At 56.5% G+C, this 17,566-nt stretch overlaps 1 protein-coding gene across 1 annotated transcript in view; it reads right to left on the minus strand.

Moving 5' to 3' along the window:
- XPO5 (exportin 5) overlaps positions 1 to 17,566 on the minus strand; it is a 131,078-nt gene that overhangs the window by 102,666 nt on the left and 10,846 nt on the right. Inside the window, exon 4 of the mRNA XM_085869608.1 lies at positions 16,859 to 16,996. Coding sequence (XP_085725734.1) covers positions 16,859 to 16,996 — 138 coding nt within the window. The remainder of the gene's footprint in view (positions 1 to 16,858; positions 16,997 to 17,566) is intronic.

The raw sequence follows: 17,566 nt of genomic DNA on the forward strand, positions 1-17,566 counted from the left end.
GACCAGTGTTATTGATACAAGGAAAGTCACAATAAAAGGCTCATTCAAAAAAAAGAATGTGCTTATTTTATGCAGAAATATATATATCACTTCAACATGCCGAGATGATATTTAAATGTGCATAAACAATTTTAAACCAAACAAACAGCATGTGCTGGGATATTACCTCCAAATGGGGATTCAGACAATGACTGGTGATGTTTGGCCTGCGAATAATAAAATTAAACAAATGAAGACTAAACTTCTTGGCTATGCCCTTCCTCCTGGACATATTAATGACAAACTTTTCATTCAATCTCTCTTGGTCTACCCTCTGCCACCTCTGTTCTCTGTCCTCTTCTGCCCTTATTGGCTCTTCCGATCACTTTCTTGTCATGGTCCATATCTCTCTTGCCATTGTAAGAGAGCAACTTCGACAACACAAAGCATGGCTATTTGCACAGGCCAATTGGAAGGGACTTCAATTTGCCCTCTCACAAAATAATTGGGCTAACAGCTCCACAGCACCTGATATTGATTCCACTTAGGAATACTTTTACAAAAGTCTATTTTCTCTCATGCACCAGTTTATCCCATCCTATTGGTGGCTTTCCTATCCATCCTCTAAACCTTGGTACACAGAATTCTGTGGGAAGGCAGTTGCAGTAAAGAAGCTTGCTCTCTCAGCTTGGAAAAAGTTACAATTCTCAAGGCCAAACTCTCCACCAGGTCTCCTTCCTCCAAGTCATGGTGGCACCTTGTCAAGTCTGTCTCTGATGGAAACTCCAAATCCATCCCGTCCTTCAGCTCAAGTGGCAAGCCTGCAGACTCTGGCCGAGATAATGCAGAATGTCTAAACTCGGCTTTTGCCTCTAAATCTCATGTACCGAACTCATCCCGTTCTGTCCCAATTTTATCCTGACATACCCACTTGTCTATGAGACTGTATCTTTCTCACCAGAGATGGTAGAGAATCATCTGCCTGGCCTTGATGCTGCTTTGGTGACAGGCCCAGATGGGATCAGTGCCAATGTTCTCAAATCCTGCTCTGCTGTTCTTGTTTCCCCTCTATCTGCCCTATTTAGTCAGTCCTTCTCCTTTGGCCACCTCCCCCCTGCGTAGAAGTCAGCAAACACAACTCCTATCCAGAAGAGAATGGACGAACAGACCCAACCAACCAACTACAGACCAGGGAGCTTACTTCCAACCAAAAGCAAAGTCATGGAATCCATTATGGGTTCCGATGTCAAGTCTTCATGTTTTCTAACAGCCTGATCTCTGACAATCAGTTTGGATTCTGTCCACGTCACAACTCTGGACATGCTTCTCATCCTCTCTCAGAAATAGTTGGAAGTCTTCAATCTCAAACAAGAGGTTAGGACAGTGTCTCTGGACATATCTCGGGCACTCAATATAGTCTGGCATCCTGCTACTTTGCTTGCAAAGCTCCCTCTCTTTCTGCCTGTGGCATCTAAGGTTGACTTTATTCCTGGATTTCTGACTTCCTCCACTCACACAGTCAACATGTTGCCATTAATGGAACCTTCTCCTCCCATCTCTCAGTGAAAGCTGGATTCCCCAAGACAGTGTTTTGATCTATATGCTAGTAGTCGAGTTGTGTTCCTCATCTACACAAATGACCTCTCCGCAGTTCTGGAGAACCCTCTCTTCCTTTTTGCAGACGACCCCACAGCTGCACAGTACCCCAATCCCTTTGCTTGGCAGACAGAAGCTGAATCCCTCTATGCTGATCTGGAATTGATTAGACACTGGTCTGATAAAAGGAATATGTCCTTCAATCCTGGAAAATCTCAGTTTCACTCTGTTGCTCCAGAAAGATGATCGAAAATGACCCCAAACACATTTCCTTTGTCATCCATTGGAAGAGGTTCAGTCTCTTGAACTTCTCGGCCTCAGCAACAGCTGTGACCTTTGCTGGACTGACCATACAGCAAGGCTGTTCTCCAAAGCCAGCTGCAGACTGGGCATCCTTCGTCAATCCAAATCTTTTTTTTGAAAATCAGAGCTACTCAAAGTCTACAGAGCCTTTGTCCATTGCTCAATTTAATACTGCTTTCCTCGATGGGCTGGTGCAGCAGCATCACATGTCTGTCTTGGATTATGTGGAATCTAAAGCTCTCAACAATATTCAAATCTCCTGTGATGAGGCCGAAGCACAAGGTCTGTTGTTTTCACATCATAGGCAGGTTGGTGGTCTCTGCTTTTTACCACCTCTTCTCCAATAATGCTCGCTCTGCTCTCTCCGTCCTCCAACCCTCCCTATCTTGTCGAGGATGTGCGCAATTTTACAGTGTCCCCCTCCTGGTTAAACATAAAATATCCAAGCTGTCTACATAATTGAACTATTTTATTCCTCGCTTCTCCAGTCAATTGAACCACCTTCCAGAGCTTCAAGCAAGCAATAAACCACCGTCTCTCGTCATTTGCAATTCTGTCTAGGGATGGTCAATATTGAGTTTTTGCTAGTCAATAATCGTCCCTCCAAATATCGATGATATATCGACATTGCACCATCACTTACGAGGTCCATCTAAAAAGTTACGGGACTGACTTCACAGAAATTTTATTCCAAAAGATATATTGAAATTAGAGCTTGTACTCTTCAAAATAGTTTCCCTCCAGTCTCACACACTTGTCTATCCTCTTCTTCCACGCTTTGATGCACCCCCAGAAGGCTTCTTCTGGAATCCTCCGGAGCTCCATCGTCAAGGCCATTTTGATGGCCTCCACATCAGGAAATCAAGTCCCCTTGATCACCCCCTTAATCTTATGGAATAGGAAAAAATCACAAGGGGCCAAGTCTGGCGAATACTGAGGTTGCTCCAGAGTTGGCACGTTCCTCTCCACCAGAAACTGTTGGATGCTCAGGGCACTGTGAGCAGGGGCGTTGTCATGGTGGAGCACCCAGGGTTGTTCTCCCACAGATTCCTCCTCTTGTCCTGGACTGATCTCATGAGGCGCCGGAGAATCTCCTTGGACACGTGTTGATTCGCTGTTTGACCTTGTGGAAGAAACTCGAAGTGGACAATGCCCTTGATGTCAAAAAAGATGATGAGTATCACCTTGCCTTCGACTTCGACATCCTTGCTTTCTTTGGTCTTGGTGATGCCGGACTTTTCCACTGACGACTCTGCAGTTTGGTCTCGGGATCGTATTTGAATATCCACGATTCATTGCCAGTAATGACTTTCCCAAGCAGGTCTGGATCATCCTCGAGGAGCTCGATAATGTCTTGACAGACAGTGACTTTTTGCTGTTTCTGGTCCTCGGACAACAGCTTGGGGACCATCTTTGCGCACACCTTGCGCATTTCGAGATTCTCAGTGATGATGCCCAAGTGTCCTTGTTGATGGAAAGTTCCTCAGCAATCATCCGCACCGTGGGTCGACGATCTGCGCGCACCATCTGCATCACACGCTCGATGTTGTCTGCCATTCTGCTCGTTGAAGGTCTTCCAGACCGTGGATCATCTTCAACCTCCTCCCGTCCCTCTTTGAACCTCTTGTGCCATTCAAATGCACGTGTACGTGACATCGTTTCTTCCCAGTAGACTTGCTGCAGCATTGCAAAGGATTTGGAAGGTGTTTTGCCAAGCTTGGCGAGAAACTTCAGATTGGCTCTCTGCTCACGACTCATAGAGCAATGACTCAGACGAGACAACGTGTAAAGCACGACCTGTAAAAAAAATAAAATAAAATAAAATAAAATCACTCAATGAGTGGTCAACCATCACCAATTATATATATTGCTGGAATGTTGCGAAAGACTGTGACGCAACCCGTTCATTCAAGTTGTGCATGTGGAGCACACAGCAGGCTCAGTCCCATTACTTTTTAAACGGACCTCGTATACGAATGTAGCGACCAGCTGGCGGTGATAGCTGGTACTTGGGGGTACACACTATCGATGTGGATATAACCCTAATGATGACCTTCTGTGCAATAGCTTGAAGATTTAGCTGTTAATCGCCACTTAATTTGTACTGAAATTGATGTGAAGAGTTCTGTGTGCTCTCATTGAAAGCAGTGTTTGTGCCATTGTCAAACGATACATCATAAATGGGTATTCTTGAACCTGAATTGCACTTTTGCAAAGTGACGAAGAAGCCACTGTAGCCTGACATCGGACTTCATCTATACTGTATAATGTAAATGTATTATGGTATCTGGATTTATCCGTCCTTCTGCTTGTCATGCTATTTTCGCTGGTCCATTATTATGGCATTACGTCTAGCACTAGGCTCGGCCTCCATGGACATGCACATCATTGTGGTGTCTTGTACTCAACCCGTCCCATGCTTATCGAATTATTATTTAAATGTCTTTCTTTGTTTACGATGGGCACATGCTGGGATGAAATGCATATCAACGGGGATGGTGTGTGCGTGGGTGGGGGGGGGGGGTATATAAGAAGTATCGCGTTGATGATATATTTTTTAAAAATTACCCCCGTGTGGGGGTGACGGTCATCTCTATAATACCACAAGTTCTCAATGTTCAGTTCAGGTAACCGCGAAACAGTCCAAACTAACCGTTTAGATTGAAATAGTTCAGAGATACACTAGGATAATACTACTAATGACATAATTAATAAGTATGTATTGTTCATTTAGTACCCGGATTAACACATCAGAATCACCATTAAGTACAATACGTGGTTTTCCGGTCCGTCCACTCTCTGGGGCCATTTCACTTCTGGTTGTAGAAAAAAAAAAACGAAAAAATAGGCTTAGCTCTCGGAGATTATGATAATCCTGTAGATTATTCTTCACTGATTATAATGCAACTTTCAGACTGAAAATTGGTCAAGTATTTATAGAGATATTGAGGTTTGAAAAATCGTTAGAGCGAGCAAATTCATTAATTATCAATTCCACAGAAGTTTCGTGACACTGCACAAAGTAATATGTCAGGTATGAAAAAACCTTTATGTATGCCAGATTCATTCATTATTAATTCATTAATTATGGAATGTACTCATTGATATATTAATCAGAAAGCCTGAAGCATGAAGCATAATTTATCACTTATCCCCTCATCTGGGATCTGTGGCCTTGCCCCCACAGTCTGCAGCCCTATGTCCGCCGGTTATTATGTTAGATATCGGCACGATCGAGAGGAGCCTGCGAATTATCCCTGCTGATGCACTGAATTGATGCAATCGTTCGGCCAGAATATTCGTTGTCAACATGTTGCGTGATTAAATCACCAATACAGTCACTCGAATTTATACCGCCGACATACTTCTTAACAATCACCTTCGCACCAGAAACCACAGTCAATCTGAACCACGCTGGCCACTGCTCAGACGCCATGACCGGACTACTGCGCAGTTCTACTGCGCAGTTTGGTTAAAGATGACTCGGCATTTTGGCGCGTGCGCACGAAATTATATTTTGAAAATAAATGCCGACGTTTACATTTCGGGTTTTGAAACTTTTGCACCTTCGGCGGAAAATGTATAAATATAAAAGGCTAAAAATGTGTTTTATATTTATATTTCATTTCTCCTTCCTTCCTTCTTTGCGAATTGCATCGGCGTTTTTGGCCATCTTCCAGATCACGCGACGATCAAACGGGAAGGAAATTCAACAATCTGTCTGGTTAGATACAAGATAATATTTTTTACTATCATAATCAATAAACAGTTGCCAAATATCTTGCAGAATGGCAGACTAGATAGGTTTTGAAAATGGCGATTTTTATAACTTACGTGACCTCACGACCTCGTCCCTGACCTTGAACCCTGACAAAAGTTGTATCGTAGTGCAACACTCATCGACCTCTACCCACATACTAAGTTTCATCAAGATCGGAAAGAAAAATTGACGGACATACGGACGGACATCTGGTCCGGCTTTATGAGGTCATCTCGGTAGAGATGACATAAATATGTTATTGAGCCGATAATCGAGATATTGCCCAGCCCTAATTCTGTCCCATAATCTTTATTACCCCCATTAACCTTTCCTAATCCAAGCAACTTGTTAGTTTCAATGTTTCCTCCACCCCTCCCTTTCCTCTTATACCTATTGTTCGATCCATTGATATTTCTCCCACCATCAGATCTAGTTTACTCTATTCCATGAGCCCAGCTCCTGAAACGAAAATTTAAAAAAGAGAAATGGAAAAACTTGGAATCAAACACACTCACAAAACCAGAACGGCACTTGGTAGAGCCATTGTATCCCACAAATAGGTCGGATCTGAATCCGGACCTAAACCAAAATTTAATCGGCTTGTTCTTGTCACTGAACCAACTCATCCACCTAGATTTGTCATGACTTGTCCACAACCTTTTGAAATACTATGGTATATATTGTTTTTGGGCCCATCTCTCAATGGTGAAGAATCAATGAAAAAAAAATCTCAGATCCGGATTTGGATCTTCACCAAAACTGAATTAATTCCTCCTTGTCACACACCCAAGCTGTCCACCAAGTTTCATCCAAATCCATCCACAACGTTTTGAGATACCATGGAATATAATAGTTTTTAGCCCCCTAACTCAAATGTGAAGAATCTCATAAAAATTAAATAATTCTCAAATCCGCATCCGCATTTGGAACTTCACCAAAATTTAATCAATTCTTCCGAGTGTCACTCCAAATCTGTCCACAAAGTTTCGTCAGAATCCATCTGTAACCTTTTGAGATATCGTTTTTGGCTCGATCTCTGAATGGTGAAGAATCTCTGAAGAATTAAATAATTCTCGTTTCCGGTTTGGTTTTTAACCAAAAATTGAATCGATTTGCCCTTGTCACACGCCCAACTTGTGCACCAAGATTAATCCGAATCCATCCATAACCTTTTGAGATGTTGTGCAAAATATCGTTTTTGGCATTTTTTCTCAATGGGGAAGAATCACTTAAAAAAATTATCGAATTGGGATCTTCACCAAAATTATGCGTTGCCGTCCTTGGCTGGTTACCTAAATAAACAAAAAAAAACAAAGATTCAGAAAGACTGCTTGAAAACTGCGACCCAAAATCTTGTGACAAACAGAAAAAGAGACAGAAAAACAGACAAACGTGACAGACCAACATATTTGGCGAAAAATATTTTTCACCAAGTAACAAACAGACAATCACAGACCAACCCAACTAATATACTTGTAAATCTTCAATTTCACAAGCAACAAACAAACAGACAGGGGGTGAAAACAACCTCTGTCATCATCCCCGTCATCCCAAACGGTAAGTGACTCGTGCCCCGTCACCCCGAGCGGCGAGTGGCTCGTGCCCCGTCACCCCGAGAGGCGAGTGGCTCGTGCCCCGTCACCCCGAGCGGCGAGTGGCTCGTGCCCCGTCACCCCGAGCGGCGAGTGGCTCGTGCCCCGTCACCCCGAGCGGCGAGTGGCTCGTGCCCCGTCACCCCGAGAGGAGAGTGGCTCGTGCCCCGTCACCCCGAGAGGAGAGTGGCTCGTGCCCCGTCACCCCGAGAGGAGAGTGGCTCGTGCCCCGTCACCCCGAGAGGAGAGTGGCTCGTGCCCCGTCACCCCGAGAGGAGAGTGGCTCGTGCCCCGTCACCCCGAGAGGAGAGTGGCTCGTGCCCCGTCACCCCGAGAGGAGAGTGGCTCGTGCCCCGTCACCCCGAGAGGAGAGTGGCTCGTGCCCCGTCACCCCGAGAGGAGAGTGGCTCGTGCCCCGTCACCCCGAGAGGCGAGTGGCTCGTGCCACGTCACCCCGAGAGGCGAGTGGCTCGTGCCACGTCACCCCGAGAGGCGAGTGGCTCGCGCCACGTCACCCCGAGAGGCGAGTGGCTCGCGCCACGTCACCCCGAGAGGCGAGTGGCTCGTGCCACGTCACCCCGAGAGGAGAGTGGCTCGTGCCACGTCACCCCGAGAGGAGAGTGGCTCGTGCCACGTCACCCCGAGAGGCGAGTGGCTCGTGCCACGTCACCCCGAGAGGCGAGTGGCTCGTGCCACGTCACCCCGAGAGGCGAGTGGCTCGTGCCACGTCACCCCGAGAGGCGAGTGGCTCGTGCCACGTCACCCCGAGAGGCGAGTGGCTCGTGCCACGTCACCCCGAGAGGCGAGTGGCTCGTGCCACGTCACCCCGAGAGGAGAGTGGCTCGTGCCACGTCACCCCGAGAGGAGAGTGGCTCGTGCCACGTCACCCCGAGTGGCTCGCGACCCGTCACCCCGAGTGGCTCGCGACCCGTCACCCCGAGTGGCTCGCGACCCGTCACCCCGAGTGGCTCGCGACCAGTCACCCCGAGTGGCTCGTGCCCCGTCACCCCGAGAGGAGAGCGGCTCGTGCCACGTCACCCCGAGAGGCGAGCGGCTCGTGCCACGTCACCCCGAGAGGCGAGCGGCTCGTGCCACGTCACCCCGAGAGGCGAGCGGCTCGTGCCACGTCACCCCGAGAGGCGAGCGGCTCGTGCCACGTCACCCCGAGAGGCGAGCGGCTCGTGCCACGTCACCCCGAGAGGCTCGTGCCACGTCACCCGAGAGGCGGCGGCTCGTGCCACGTCACCCCGAGAGGCGGCGGCTCGTGCCACGTCACCCGAGGCGAGCGGCTCGTGCCACGTCACCCGAGGCGGCGGCTCGTGCCACGTCACCCGAGAGGCGGCGGCTCGTGCCCCGTCACCCCGAGAGGCGGCGGCTCGTGCCACGTCACCCGAGAGGCGGCGGCTCGTGCCACGTCACCCGAGAGGCGAGCGGCTCGTGCCACGTCACCCGAGGGCGGCGGCTCGTGCCACGTCACCCCGAGAGGCGGCGGCTCGTGCCACGTCACCCCGAGAGGCGAGCGGCTCGTGCCACGTCACCCCGAGAGGCGAGCGGCTCGTGCCACGTCACCCCGAGAGGCGAGCGGCTCGTGCCACGTCACCCCGAGAGGAGAGCGGCTCGTGCCACGTCACCCCGAGAGGCGAGCGGCTCGTGCCACGGCACCCCGAGCGGCGGCTCGTGCTCGTGCCACGGCACCCCGAGAGGCGAGCGGCTCGTGCCACGTCACCCCGAGAGGCGAGCGGCTCGTGCCACGTCACCCCGAGAGGCGAGCGGCTCGTGCCACGTCACCCCGAGAGGCGAGCGGCTCGTGCCACGTCACCCCGAGAGGCGAGCGGCTCGTGCCACGTCACCCCGAGAGGCGAGCGGCTCGTGCCACGTCACCCCGAATGGCGAGCGGCTCGTGCCCGTCACCCCGAGGCGGCGGCTCGTGCCACGTCACCCCGAGAGGCGAGCGGCTCGTGCCACGTCACCCCGAGAGGCGAGCGGCTCGTGCCACGTCACCCCGAGAGGCGAGCGGCTCGTGCCACGTCACCCCGAGAGGCTCGTGCCACGTCACCCCGAGAGGCGAGCGGCTCGTGCCACGTCACCCCGAGAGGCTCGTGCCACGTCACCCGAAGGCGAGCGGCTCGTGCCACGTCACCCCGAGGCGACGGCGGCTCGTGCCACGTCACCCCGAGAGGCGGCGGCTCGTGCCACGTCACCCGAGAGGCGGCGGCTCGTGCCACGTCACCCGAGAGGCGGCGGCTCGTGCCCGTCACCCGAGAGGCGGCGGCTCGTTCCACGTCACCCGAGAGGCGGCGGCTCGTGCCACGTCACCCCGAGCGAGGCGGCTCGTCGTGCCACGTCACCCCGAGAGGCGAGCGGCTCGTGCCACGTCACCCCGAGAGGCGAGCGGCTCGTGCCACGTCACCCCGAGAGGCGAGCGGCTCGTGCCACGTCACCCCGAGAGGCGAGCGGCTCGTGCCACGTCACCCCGAGAGGCGAGCGGCTCGTGCCACGTCACCCCGAGAGGCGAGCGGCTCGTGCCACGTCACCCCGAGAGGCGAGCGGCTCGTGCCACGTCACCCCGAGAGGAGAGCGGCTCGTGCCACGTCACCCCGAGAGGAGAGCGGCTCGTGCCCCGTCACCCCGAGTGGCTCGCGACCCGTCACCCCGAGTGGCTCGCGACCCGTCACCCCGAGAGGAGAGCGGCTCGTGCCCCGTCACCCCGAGCGGCTCGCGACCCGTCACCCCGAGAGGCGAGCGGCTCGTGCCACGTCACCCCGAGAGGCGAGCGGCTCGTGCCACGTCACCCCGAGAGGCGAGCGGCTCGTGCCACGTCACCCCGAGAGGCGAGCGGCTCGTGCCACGTCACCCCGAGAGGAGAGCGGCTCGTGCCCCGTCACCCCGAGTGGCTCGCGACCCGTCACCCCGAGTGGCTCGCGACCCGTCACCCCGAGTGGCTCGCGACCCGTCACCCCGAGCGGCTGGTGCCCGTCACCCCGAGCGGCTCGCGCCACGTCACCCCGAGAGGAGAGTGGCTCGCGCCACGTCACCCCGAGAGGCGAGTGGCTCGCGCCACGTCACCCCGAGAGGCGAGTGGCTCGCGCCACGTCACCCCGAGAGGCGAGTGGCTCGCGCCACGTCACCCCGAGAGGCGAGTGGCTCGCGCCACGTCACCCCGAGAGGCGAGTGGCTCGCGCCACGTCACCCCGAGAGGCGAGTGGCTCGCGCCACGTCACCCCGAGTGGCTCGCGCCACGTCACCCCGAGAGGCGAGTGGCTCGCGCCACGTCACCCCGAGAGGAGAGTGGCTCGCGCCACGTCACCCCGAGAGGCGAGTGGCTCGCGCCACGTCACCCCGAGAGGCGAGTGGCTCGCGCCACGTCACCCCGAGAGGAGAGTGGCTCGCGCCACGTCACCCCGAGAGGCGAGTGGCTCGCGCCACGTCACCCCGAGAGGCGAGTGGCACGCGCCACGTCACCCGAGAGGAGAGTGGCTCGCGCCCGTCACCCGAGAGGAGAGTGGCTCGCGCCCGTCACCCCGAGGCGAGTGGCTCGCGCCCGTCACCCGAGAGGCGGTGGCTCGCGCCCGTCACCCGGGCGAGTGGCTCGCGCCACGTCACCCGAGAGGCGAGTGGCTCGCGCCACGTCACCCGAGAGGCGGTGGCTCGCGCCACGTCACCCGAGGCGGTGGCTCGCGCCACGTCACCCGAGAGGCGAGTGGCTCGCGCCACGTCACCCGAGGCGGCGGTGGCTCGCGCCACGTCACCCCGAGTGGCTCGCGCCACGTCACCCCGAGTGGCTCGCGCCACGTCACCCCGAGAGGCGAGTGGCTCGCGCCACGTCACCCCGAGAGGCGAGTGGCTCGCGCCACGTCACCCCGAGAGGCGAGTGGCTCGCGCCACGTCACCCCGACCGGCCAGGGGCTCGCGCCACGTCACCCCGACAGGCGAGGGGCTCGCGCCACCACACCCCGGGGGGCGAGTGGCTCGCGCCACGTCACCCGAGCGGTGGCTCGCGCCACGTCACCCGAGCGAGTGGCTCGCGCCCGTCACCCGAGAGCGGTGGCTCGCGCCACGTCACCCCGAGTGGCTCGCGCCACGTCACCCCGAGAGGCGAGTGGCTCGCGCCACGTCACCCCGAGAGGCGAGTGGCTCGCGCCACGTCACCCCGAGAGGCGAGTGGCTCGCGCCACGTCACCCCGAGAGGCGAGTGGCTCGCGCCACGTCACCCCGAGAGGCGAGTGGCTCGCGCCACGTCACCCGAGGCGAGTGGCTCGCGCCACGTCACCCGAGCGAGTGGCTCGCGCCACGTCACCCGAGAGGCGAGTGGCTCGCTCCACGTCACCCGAGAGGCGGTGGCTCGCGCCCGTCACCCGAGGCGAGTGGCTCGCGCCCGTCACCCGGCGGTGGCTCGCGCCCGTCACCCGAGGCGGTGGCTCGCGCCCGTCACCGAGAGGCGAGTGGCTCGCGCCCGTCACCCGAGAGGCGGTGGCTCGCGCCCGTCACCCGGGCGGTGGCTCGCGCCCGTCACCCGAGAGGCGAGTGGCTCGCGCCACGTCACCCGAGAGGCGGTGGCTCGCGCCCGTCACCCGAGGGCGGTGGCTCGCGCCCGTCACCCGAGGGCGGTGGCTCGCGCCCGTCACCCGGGCGGTGGCTCGCGCCACGTCACCCGAGAGGCGGTGGCTCGCGCCCGTCACCCGAGAGGCGGTGGCTCGCGCCACGTCACCCCGAGAGCGAGTGGCTCGCGCCACGTCACCCGAGAGGCGGTGGCTCGCCCGTCACCCGAGAGCGGTGGCTCGCGCCACGTCACCCGAGAGGCGAGTGGCTCGCGCCACGTCACCCGAGAGGCGGTGGCTCGCGCCCGTCACCCGAGGCGAGTGGCTCGCGCCCGTCACCCGGGCGGTGGCCGCCACGTCACCCGAGGCGAGTGGCTCGCGCCCGTCACCCCGAGAGGCGGTGGCTCGCGCCACGTCACCCGAGAGGCGGTGGCTCGCGCCACGTCACCCGAGAGGCGGTGGCTCGCGCCACGTCACCCGAGAGGAGTGGCTCGCGCCCGTCACCCGAGAGGCGAGTGGCTCGCGCCACGTCACCCGAGAGCGAGTGGCTCGCGCCACGTCACCCGAGAGGCGAGTGGCTCGCCACGTCACCCCGAGGCGAGTGGCTCGCGCCACGTCACCCCCGGGCGAGTGGCTCGCGCCCGTCACCCCGAGAGCGAGTGGCTCGCGCCCGTCACCCCGACGGTGGCTCGCGCCACGTCACCCGGGCGGTGGCTCGCGCCCGTCACCCGAGGCGGTGGCTCGCGCCACGTCACCCGGGCGGTGGCTCGCGCCACGTCACCGGGCGGTGGCTCGCGCCACGTCACCCCGAGAGGCGAGTGGCTCGCGCCACGTCACCCCGAGAGGCGAGTGGCTCGCGCCACGTCACCCCGAGAGGCGAGTGGCTCGCGCCACGTCACCCCGAGAGGCGAGTGGCTCGCGCCACGTCACCCCGAGAGGCGAGTGGCTCGCGCCACGTCACCCCGAGAGGCGAGTGGCTCGCGACCCGTCACCCCGAGTGGCTCGCGACCCGTCACCCCGAGTGGCTCGCGCCCCGTCACCCCGAGTGGCTCGCGCCACGTCACCCCGAGTGGCTCGCGCCACGTCACCCCGAGTGGCTCGCGCCACGTCACCCGAGGGCGAGTGGCTCGCGCCACGTCACCCGAGAGGCGAGTGGCTCGCGCCACGTCACCCGAGCGAGTGGCTCGCGCCACGTCACCCGAGAGCGAGTGGCTCGCGCCACGTCACCCGAGAGGCGGTGGCTCGCGCCACGTCACCGAGAGGCGGTGGCTCGCGCCCGTCACCCGAGGCGAGTGGCTCGCGCCACGTCACCGAGAGGCGAGTGGCTCGCGCCACGTCACCCCGAGGCGAGTGGCTCGCGCCCGTCACCCGAGGCGAGTGGCTCGCGCCACGTCACCCGAGGCGGCGGCTCGCGCCCGTCACCCGAGAGCGGTGGCTCGCGCCACGTCACCCCGAGAGGAGAGTGGCACGCGCCACGTCACCCCGAGAGGCGGGTGGCTCGCGCCACGTCACCCCGAGAGGCGAGTGGCTCGCGCCACGTCACCCCGAGAGGCGAGTGGCTCGCGCCACGTCACCCCGAGAGGCGAGTGGCTCGCGCCACGTCACCCCGAGAGGCGAGTGGCTCGCGCCACGTCACCCCGAGAGGCGAGTGGCTCGCGCCACGTCACCCCGAGAGGCGAGTGGCTCGCGACCCGTCACCCCGAGTGGCTCGCGACCCGTCACCCCGAGTGGCTCGCGCCCCGTCACCCCGAGTGGCTCGCGCCACGTCACCCCGAGTGGCTCGCGCCACGTCACCCCGAGTGGCTCGCGCCACGTCACCCCGAGAGGCGAGTGGCTCGCGCCACGTCACCCCGAGAGGCGAGTGGCTCGCGCCACGTCACCCGGGCGAGTGGCTCGCGCCACGTCACCCCGAGTGGCTCGCGCCACGTCACCCCGAGTGGCTCGCGCCACGTCACCCCGAGAGGCGAGTGGCTCGCGCCACGTCACCCCGAGAGGCGAGTGGCTCGCGCCACGTCACCCCGAGAGGCGAGTGGCTCGCGCCACGTCACCCCGAGAGGCGAGTGGCTCGCGCCACGTGCGAGAGGCGGTGGCTCGCGCCACGTCACCCGAGAGGCGAGTGGCTCGTGCCCGTCACCCGAGAGGAGAGTGGCTCGTGCCACGTCACCCCGAGAGGAGAGTGGCTCGTGCCCGTCACCCCGGGCGGTGGCTCGTGCCACGTCACCCGAGAGGCGGTGGCTCGTGCCACGTCACCCGAGAGGCGAGTGGCTCGTGCCACGTCACCCCGAGTGGCTCGTGCCCGTCACCCGAGAGGCGAGTGGCTCGTGCCACGTCACCCCGAGAGGCGAGTGGCTCGTGCCACGTCACCCCGAGAGGCGAGTGGCTCGTGCCACGTCACCCCGAGAGGCGAGTGGCTCGTGCCACGTCACCCCGAGAGGCGAGTGGCTCGTGCCACGTCACCCCGAGAGGAGAGTGGTTCGTGCCACGTCACCCCGAGAGGAGAGTGGCTCGTGCCCCGTCACCCCGAGTGGCTCGTGCCCCGTCACCCCGAGTGGCTCGCGACCCGTCACCCCGAGTGGCTCGCGACCCGTCACCCCGAGTGGCTCGCGACCCGTCACCCCGAGTGGCTCGCGACCCGTCACCCCGAGTGGCTCGTGACCCGTCACCCCGAGAGGAGAGTGGCTCGTGCCCCGTCACCCCGAGAGGAGAGTGGCTCGTGACCCGTCACCCCGAGAGGAGAGTGGCACGTGCCCCGTCACCCCGAGTGGCTCGTGACCCGTCACCCCGAGTGGCGAGTGGCTCGTGCCCAGTCACCCCGAGCGGCTCGTACCCCGTCACTCTGAGCGGCGAGTGGCTCGTGCCCCGTCACCCCGAGCGGCGAGTGGCTCGTGCCCCATCACCCCAAGCGGCGAGTGGCTCATGCCCAGTCACCCCGAGCGGCTCGTGCCCCGTCACCCCGAGCGGCTCGTTCCCAATCATCGTGAGCGGTGAGTGGCTCGTTCCCCGTGGCTCGTGCCCCAACTGCAGGAGAAGTTACAAGGTGCAGAGGGAGATGGAGAATGTCCTGAAATGTTGCAAGGTCCTCGAATAGAAAATGAAGGCAGCTACTCAAGTCTCCATTATGAAGTTATTCAAAAAAATCCCAAACTAATCAGCCTCCTTTTCATCTTCTGAGCTGTCATTCAAAACCGGACAGCCTGTCAAATGCAATATGTACTAACCCCAATCATGAGAGCACTTCATAAAAAGTCATTCATTTTAATGTATTTATTTGTTATATGTTTTATTTACACATAGTTTACTGCTTTTTTACCCCCTCCCACTCCCCTACCCCCCCGTGCTCACCCCTACTTCATCGCTCCCCGAACCCTCCTCGCTCCTCCACCCCCTCTATTTCTTCCTCCCACTTAGTATACCCGTCTTCCGGATGGTGGTTATGTCTGAATGGACCCTCCCCTCACACTGCCTTCACTTGCACTCTCCTCATGCTGCCTTCCCTTGACGTATCTGGATGGTGGTTGTGTCAGGACAGTGGTGGTTATCTCTGGACCTGTCAAGACGGTGGTTATGTCCAGACGAACCCTCCCCTCACGCTGTCTTCCTTTTCTGCATCCCTCCTCGCTCCCCCTCCCTCCTCACCCTTCTCCCTCTCCACTCAACCCTTCCCCCCTCTTTTTCTACCCCCTCACAGTGTTCCCGTCAGCAAAGCGCCGGGTGGTATTTGCTAGTACAATAAAAACCAGAGAGTTGGTGTCAAAGCCACCCAATGCTCGCCTGTTTATACATTTATTGTTTTTAAAAAACTAGTCTAATAATATTTTTTTATAAAGCATTGCAGTGAAGTCTGATCCAAATAATTTTAAAGCAATATATGTATTTGTATTTTGTAATCAGTAAAAAAATAGTGTGGTAGATAAAAACATTAGAAAGGAAATAACTTGCACCAAAAACTTTAACATTTTCACGCTCACGCTGACGCTCACGCTCACGCCGGGGGTATCGCTATAGCTCTCTGTTCTTCGAACAGGCGAGCTAAAAGTGATACCATTTGAACAGCTCCATTAAACTCGAAGTCCACCTAAAAGGCAATATTATAATTAAACAGACATGACATTTTGCAATTTTGAAATTTTTATTCCATGTATATCGATTATTAACTTTCCCAAATACCATTTTTTTTTCCTTCAACAGCTGGAATCCTTTAGAGTAAAAAGTGACACATGGAAGGATGCTGCTCCTTTTAGTAATAGAAGAACATGTACAAAGCCATAAGATTAGATGGCTTTACCAAGTCAAAGCTAAACCCAAAGCGATCGCTGGTGATGCAACCACTAATAATTAAGACAGAATAATCAACAAAGCAAGACCTGCAAAGAAATAAGCCTTCTGTGATTAATCAGCTATGTGCTGGTTCTACATTAATAAGAGCAGAAACTTTTTGGTTGTGCTTAGCTTGGTGTTGGCGCAGTGGTTAGGGCAACGGCTTGGGATCCAAAAGGTCCTGAGTTCAAGCCCCGTCGGGCCACTGAATTAATACACCAGGGGGTTGACTCAGCCTGTCATCCTTCCGAGGTCGGCGAAATGAGTACCAGTGTACTGGGCCGGTGTATACCCCGGTTAAAATAGGTGTACCATGTCCCTGTGTCGTAAGAGGCGACCAGGGTTGCGTCAGGAAGGGCATCCGGCATAAAACATGTGCCAAATCACGATGCGGATCATACGGATGATCCGCTGTGGCGACCCCGAAAGGGAGCAGCCGAAAGAAGAAGAAGAAACTTTTTGGTTGTGCCATTGATAATGCATCACATCAAGCACGAGTATGCATGGGAAGCTAGGAACCATGACCTCCAGAGTTGATGAGCCCTAGCATGCAAAGCAATCATTCTTGAATGATTTATGTTGCGGCAAACAATGCTGTGACAATTCTCTGCCTCATCCCGGTTCATAATGTTTGGTCAATAAAAGCGGCAAGTGCATATGTTTAAAGGAGCAGGCAAACGATACAAATGCTCCACACTCAAACACGAGTGTTCAAAAACACAGATAACTAACACACGATTTACCTTTTATTACAAAATGACAAAACTACTTACACCTATTTTGCAGAGAGCCTTCAATTCGTCCAGCATTTCAGGCCACTGCTGTGGCCACTCTCGCTTAGCCATCTCTACGACCAGTCGAGACACGACATCCTTAACGTGAGCCTCTTCTTCCATGATGGGTAGAGTACCCTGCAAGCAAATAACATGTTCTCAGAGGTGTTGAATAGGTGAGGGAGAGGCAGGAAAATTTTTGTAAAGGCAGGTTAAGAAAAAACGCATGTGCAAAGTATTCGGAATTCTCCAAGTAAAGCAGTGGAGGATATGTTTTAATTGAAAGATATATTTTCATTAAATATATTTGGTTAGCAGGATGGCATAGGGGTATGCACACTCTCTTCTTTCTAAGCTGCCTATCCTGGGTTTGAATCCCGACCCAGCCATAAACTGTCATCCCAATGTTTCACAGGCAGGGCGATTCATCAATGTGTGTGCCATCCCTTGGATGGACATTAAACTGGATATCCCATCTGCTGGATTAGTTGGTGGATGTTAAATATCCCACGGTGTCCTACACGAAGAGTAGGCAAGCCATCGCAGGCGCCATGGCCAAATTACAAATTCTTGCGCTAACCTACAGAGGACATTGCATCAGCGGCACGGCCATGTCCTCAACCAATGATGCCACCTTGCTACCATGTGCTGCAAATGAAAAAAGCCAAAATATACGAGGATTGGGATGAAAGTAATGCCTCTTATTGA

This window comes from Eptatretus burgeri, chromosome 2 (genome assembly GCF_056783735.1).
Source record: "Eptatretus burgeri isolate ZD-2024b chromosome 2, Ebu_testis_v1, whole genome shotgun sequence".
In the NCBI taxonomy this organism is placed as follows: domain Eukaryota; kingdom Metazoa; phylum Chordata; class Myxini; order Myxiniformes; family Myxinidae; genus Eptatretus; species Eptatretus burgeri.